The sequence below is a fragment of the Nanorana parkeri genome, unplaced genomic scaffold (assembly GCF_000935625.1).
Source record: "Nanorana parkeri isolate BGI_ZX_2015 unplaced genomic scaffold, ASM93562v1 scaffold1956, whole genome shotgun sequence".
NCBI classification, from domain to species: domain Eukaryota; kingdom Metazoa; phylum Chordata; class Amphibia; order Anura; family Dicroglossidae; genus Nanorana; species Nanorana parkeri.
The window spans coordinates 115,548-122,497 of record NW_017308224.1 but is presented as its reverse complement, the minus strand read 5'-3'; the positions used below and the strand labels follow the sequence as shown (position 1 = coordinate 122,497).

Sequence of the window (6,950 nt, the reverse complement as noted above, 5' to 3'; positions counted from 1 at the left end):
CTCTCCCGCGGCTCTTCAAGTTTCCCCTTCTGCCACCACCGGCCCTGGGAAAGGTCACAACTAGGTCTTATTTTCGGGGTAGGTCTTATATTTTAAGAATTCTCAAAAATAGTACTAGGTCTTATTTTCGGGGAAACAGGGTAACTGACAACTTTGTGTAAAAAATAAAATAAAAACAATTCTTTCTTTTTTGATAACTTGTGCCAAAAAATGACATCTTTAAGACACCCCCCATGCATCTTATCAAATACCTTTGGGTGTCTGCTTTACAAAATGGGGTAATTTTGTGGGTGTTTCTACTATACTGGTATTTTATTGTCTCAAGAAAGGTAATCAGGGCACCAGGGTTGATACATTTCCAATTTATAAGGTATATATACCATTGTTTTGTAGACTCTATAACTGTAAGACATTCTAATTAATTTACACTCATTTGGATTTTTTTTTACCAAAGAAATGTAGCAGAACACACTTTTGCCTAAATGTATGAAGAAATATTATTTATTTGCAATGTTTCATTTACATAATTTAAGGAAAACAGGTTTGTTTGTTTTTTAAATCGGTATTTTTTTCTTTATATAGTAAAAAAAAAACCCCGCAGTGGTGATTAAATACCACCAAAAGAAAGCTCTATCTGTCCCAAAAAAATGGTAAAAAATTCATTTCAGTACAGCGTTGCATGACGGAATAAATGTCAATCAAAGTACTGCAGCGCTGATTACTGAAAAATGGCCTGGCCAGGAAGGGGGTGTAAACACCTGGTCTTCAAGTGGTTAATAACCCTTTAATACTCACCTGATCCCTGGAATGACCAACAAGCGCAGACTCCCGTCTCTCAGGCTGTCAGAATATGCATACAGAGCGTGTCGGTATCTATTTAAACCGGCGCGCTGTGTGCAGCTTTTAGCCCCGCTACGCTATTAGCGTAGCAGGGAAGCCATCGCTCATGCTACGCTAATAGCGTATCTTGTGAGAAGCTACACACAGCGCGCCGGTTTAAATAGTAACCGGAACACTCTGTATGCATATTCTGACAGCGTGAGCGGCGGGACACTGCGCTTGTCGGTGGATCAGATCAGGTGAGTATTAAAAAAAAAATATATATTTTATGTTACTGGGACATATTTAAAAATGTCCCGGGATTTTATTTTAAAAATGTCACCTTACCTTAGCCTGGTGGTCAGTGGGGCTCCCTGGACCCTGGTTGTGAGGGGTCCGTTGTGGCTGCAGCTGCTCCATCCCTCTGCCGCCTTTCTGCACATCCTACACTCCCAGCCCCGGGCGCAGGGGCGAACTTACCCCCTTGGAGATCCCCCCACCCCCCTCGCTACGCCACCGGCCAGGAGTGTCGGATGAACCGACACTCCCAGAGCAGAAGGCAGGACAAGTGAACAATCTAGGCCGAAATAGCTGATATGGAAAAATTCAGCTTACTTTCCAGTTCAGCCATGTTGTCCTAGATTGTTCACTTGTCCTGCCTTCTCCAAAATGTTCACCCTTTTGTGAATAACCCTGTTTAGTTGAGCAGAGGATGGCACTGTAATAGAACCACAACTGGATAGAGGGTGTTCTTGAGATCTTACCTGGGATAGACACCAGACTTGTTCCTGGGGTCCGTGCAATCCTGCCACCTCAAAGAGCTCCCCTGGTTCTCCTTCCCAGATAGTTCGGGACCCCACATGTGTCCACATCTGGCCTCTGCAAACTTTAGACCTAGTTAGCTTCTCCAACCTTGGCCCTTGGTCCAGATGGGTTGCCAATAGAGGTCTACAAGAAGTATAAACAATCTATACTGCCTCTTTTACTGCAAACACTCAATGGAGCACTAGACGTGGGATGTCTCCCAAGTACTATGTATGAGGCTACTATTATTGTGCTTCCTAAAAAACATAAAGACCCCCTTCAACCAGAATCCTATAGACCGATCTCACTGTTGAATAATTACGTTAAAATTCTAGCTAAGGTGTTGGCTAATAAGTTGTCTACAAAAATTTAATCTATTGTGCATACAGATCAATCTGGTTTTCTACCTAATAAATCCACTGCTATTAACATACAAAGGGCATATTTGAATATGCAAGTACCTATAGACAATACTGGTAATAGAGCATTTCTGGCATTATATATAGCAAAGGCATTCAATAGGGTTAAATATCTCCATACAAGGGCCATTATATCCGTATTTGGGTTCGGAGCTTGATTTGGTGCTTGGATACATTTACTATATCATACTCTCTCTGCTAAGACTAGGATTAATAATTCTCTTTCTCCTGGCTTTTGTTTACAGAGAGGCACCAGGCAAGGCTGCCCTCTTTCTCCCTTATTGTTCGCATTGGCCATTGAACCTTTAGCTGCCATTATTAGACAGTCTCCAAATATCATAGGTTTTAAAAGAGGTTTGGACGAAGATAAACTTGCACTATATGCAGATGACACCCTGCTTTTTCTGGCAGATACTCAGTCTTCCTTGCGTAGTGTTATTGTACATCTGTCGGACTTTGCTATAGATTCCGGGCTTTTAGTAAACTGGGATAAATCCAATTTGCTTCCTATAGACCCTTTGCAAAACCCATTGGCAGCGGATTTGTCTTGTATTCCTATATGCTCCCGAATTACCTATCTGGGTAGTCAGATGACTCCACAACTTACAGACTGTGCCACACTTAATCTATCTCCATTATTGCATACATGTAGATCTCAAAGAGATGCCTGGCTCAAATTACCCCTTTCAGTGGCTGGGAGAGTAAATATTATCAAAATGATCTGGATGCCACAATTGTTATATATCTTGCACAATTGCCCAATTTGGTTTCCCTCAAAAACTTTTAGACAAATCGACAGTATCCAGGGACCTTATCTAGAAACAAAAGCAAGCCCGATTGAAGTTGGTGACTCTACAAAGACCTACAGATTTGGGAGGCTTAGCTCTTCCCCAAACCTTGACTTTATTTTCTTGCCTCCCAACTACAAAATGTATGCCTCACAACTATCTATTTTGCACAGGACCTATCATACCCCTGAGTTCCTGTTCATGATAGGTGTCTGGACTAACCCTTCTTGTCCAAAATGTGGTTTTAGCCAAGGTTCCCTGATAAATTTATTGTGGAGATGTCCTAAATTGGAACAATATTGGGATGCAGTGCTTAATGTTATTCATTCTGTCTTTGGTATATTGTTAGATAACATACCCAGAGTCTGCATACTTGCAATTTTTGATATCCCTTGGAGGGAATCGTACCTCAAATTGGCTATACACAGAGCCCTATTTACCGCTAGGAGACTGGTGGCAAGGAAATGTATATCCACCATCCCTCCCTCATTATCCGAATGGATTTCTGAGTTAGATAAAATTGTAGTGTTTGAACGCATTACCGATCAATATAGAGGGATTGGTGAAGATAATGTTTTTTCAGTGTAGCCATCTGTGGTCCAGATGGCTACACTATCGTACACATTAACTGCACTCTGGAATTTCTTCAGGTTATTATTTAGACATATGAGGGTCGAATATGTGAGCTCAAAATATAATTTGACTAATCCAGGTCCAAGTTTCTTTCTTTTTGAATTACATCAGTATTGTAAATGTTTATATATGCCCAGGTGAGTTGACCAAAATGAGGTAGTTCCTGGATACTGTTTTATCGATATGTGCATATGGTGGATGTGGAATGTCCCCTTTTGTTTTGTGTTATTGGTTTTGGTTGTTTATGTATTTATGTTATATTTGTTGTTATATATATATTTGTTCATATTGTCTGTTTAACCACCTCCCGTCCGCCGATTGTTGAAAGACAGCTGGACGGGAGTCTCCTGGATGCGGGTCGGCGTCTTTAGACGTCCTTCGTGCCAGCTAGCGCGCGCACGAATGAGAAACCGCCTGGATTTTAAATGGCCAGCGATGGCCGTTTACATAGAAAGCGGTCCGGCGTCTGTAAAGACGCCCAATCGCTTGTATGATTCAAGTGAGGGTGCGCCCCCCTCCTCTCCTTACCTCTGGTCGCCGTCACTGTCCCCGCCAACGTCCCCGCGATCCCGGGCGTCCATCCCGGGCGATGTGGCCGCTCTGTGCACTGAGAATGGAGGGAGATCAATACCCGTTCTCCCTCCGCTCTCCTCCTGGTTTTTGAATGCAGGAAGTGATGTATACTACATAACTTCCGCATTCCTCTGTCACTCTCCGGTACAGAAACCGGAGAGAAGCTGATGTAGCAGATCTCTGCTTCATCAGCTTCTCGGGGGGTCCCTAGGTGACATTAGGGGTCTTAGAGACCTCTGATGTCTCCATAAAGGGGACCTGTAACTGTAATTTGTTATCATATAGGGAACTTCTTAGTACCCTATGTGATTACAATAAACTTAAGTGTAAAAAAAGTTTAAAAATAAATAAAAATGTACACACACAAAACTAAAAAAACCCCCCACAAAATGTTTTTAAAGTCCCCACATAGATGCGCAAAAATGCGTTACTGGCGCCTACATGCAAAGTAAGCAAGTGGTTAAAGAAAAACTCAATAAAAATGATCTGACAAAAAAAGAGATACAATTTCTAAATAGAAGTAGCAGAGCATGCACGTGACTGTGCCTATACACACTCTGCTCTTCTACCCTCCATGGAGCCTAACAAGATTGTTAGGCATACCTTGTCCACTCCAGCTTTGATTTCTCAATTCCATTGATTGTGTTATCAAAGGGCTGGGTCTAGGAACAGATAGAGCTGTTCTTCAGAGACACTATAGCAGGGATGAAAAAGTTGCACTATGGGCAAAAGAACAGCTCCAGTATTCCTACTGTAATGCTATAACATTAATAACTTACATGTCTCACACCCTTTAAAGAATAAAGAATAAAGTTGCCCACGTCTAGGTTCCTTCAGAAAAATTTCATATTGTCATGGGGTTGTATCTATAAAGAGGAGCCAGGAAATCTCTGTTGTATAGTTCATATATTAATATGAAATTAACACACAACTTACTTTCTTATCTCCTTCACCAAAACATACAGTATGTGGACGGTTATACTGTTTAGGACATAGGCGTTGACTGTAGGCTTCACAAATGACATCAGTGTACTGATTACTGCTATGATGAAGATGACTGTGCAAAACTGACCCCTGTCACATAACAAGAAATATCAGTAGGTTACTAAAATAACAAAAACCACAACAAGCAAATTAAATCATCTACAACAGTACTGGTGAGCACCGAAACATAGTGAGGTAAATGTATAAAGTATGTATAGTATGTAAATAGTGACAGACTGACCTAAATCATGATGGATGCCACGGATCAGGTCTCACAGGTATGCAGGGCCACTGTCAGGGGGGTACGGCCGTACAGGTGACTGGCAGGAGGTGGAGGCGGCCGTGCCCCCGCAGCACCGGAGGAAGCCGCGGACCGCACACTCGAGATCCTCACCTGGGGTGCTCTGTGCGGGCCTCCGGTGTCCCCCTGTCTCCATTGCAGTGACTGACTGCACAGTAGGTTTTTAAAGATGGCCGCGGCGATTAGCGTCGGCCATCTTTAAACCTGGCAAGTCCCCGAAACGGCAATATATTAAATGAAAATAATTCCCTGGTGGTCCAGTGGGGAATCAGTATGATCTGCATCGCTTGCTGATGCAGATCATACTGATCGCTCCGTCGTGGTGCCACCACTGACAGGCAGGGAGCGTTTAGTATGGTCTGCATCTGCCTGAGATGCAGATCACACTGATCCTCCACTCGGCCATCAGGATAATCCCCAAGTGCCATACTGGACCCCAGGAATGCAGCCCCCCTTCCTGCAAAACAGGTAAGCAGGAGAGGGGGACATTTTTTAATTATTGTTATTAGTTGTGTGTTTTTATTGTGTGTTTTTTTTACGTGTGTGTGTGATTTTTTTTTTTTAAATTAATGAAGGTGTGTGTGTGTTTTTAATGAGTATGTTTCATTACATGTGTGTTTTTTTTAACCACTTCCCGCGGGTTCATGTAAATGTACGTGCTCCGCTGGAAGTGGTTATACCAAGAATATGGCTGCTCCTGCAGCCGTGCTCTTGGTACCGTTTTAAGGCCTGTTCACACCACTTGCAGTACGTTCCGGCCGGAACGCACTGCATCGCATTGCGGCCGGCTCACTTTTTGGCTGGGCAGGAGGGGGCCTGGCGGGCCATTGAAGTGAATGGCACCATAGCCACGCCCTCCGGCCGCAATGCGATCGCCCACACGGCATCACAAGACACATTCCGATTAAATGCTCAATGGCCCACGACGCCCCCCCAGCCGGGGAAAAAAGTGAGCTGGCCGCACCATAAGCGCACTGCGTATGGTGTGAACTAACCCTAAGCCCTGCTTCCATACTCGTTTCGGAAAAATTAGTTTTCTGGACAAAATTTGTTAGCGGTAGTCTGTACGCATTTTCGTTTGTGGACGAATTTTCATTGCAGCAAAGTGAAAATAAAAAAATAAAAACATTTTTAATGTCACTTTGCTGCAATGAAACGAACCATACGAACATGAAATGGAAATGAACATTCGTACAGACTACTGCTAATGAATTTTGTCCGAATCCCGAAAAACTAAATAACGAGAAATCCGAATCAAAACAAGATGAAACTAAACAATTTTTTTGCCGGTGCACATGTCTAATGTCCAGCGGGTCACGAAGCTCTGCATCCAGTGGGTCACGAAGCCCTGCGTCCAGCAGGGTCACAAAGCCCTGCGTCCAGCGGGTAATGTGACTGTGGGGGGGACATTAGAGTGTAAGCTCCTCTGTACAGAGACTGATATGACTGTGGGGGGACATTAGAGGGTAAGCTCCTCTGTACAGAGACTGATGTGACTGTGGGGGAGACATTAGAGTGTAAGCTCCTCTGTACAGAGACTGATGTGACTGTGTGGGGGACATTAGAGGGTAAGCTCCTCTGTACAGAGACTGATGTGACTGTGTGGGGGACATTAGAGGGTAAGCTCCT

General features: G+C 43.5%; 1 protein-coding gene across 1 annotated transcript in view; it reads right to left on the bottom strand.

The window, feature by feature from the left end:
- The window catches only part of ACER1 (alkaline ceramidase 1), a 72,297-nt gene that overhangs the window by 11,164 nt on the left and 54,183 nt on the right, over positions 1-6,950 (bottom strand). Inside the window, exon 5 of the mRNA XM_018572165.1 lies at positions 4,973-5,110. Coding sequence (XP_018427667.1) covers positions 4,973-5,110 — 138 coding nt within the window. The remainder of the gene's footprint in view (positions 1-4,972; positions 5,111-6,950) is intronic.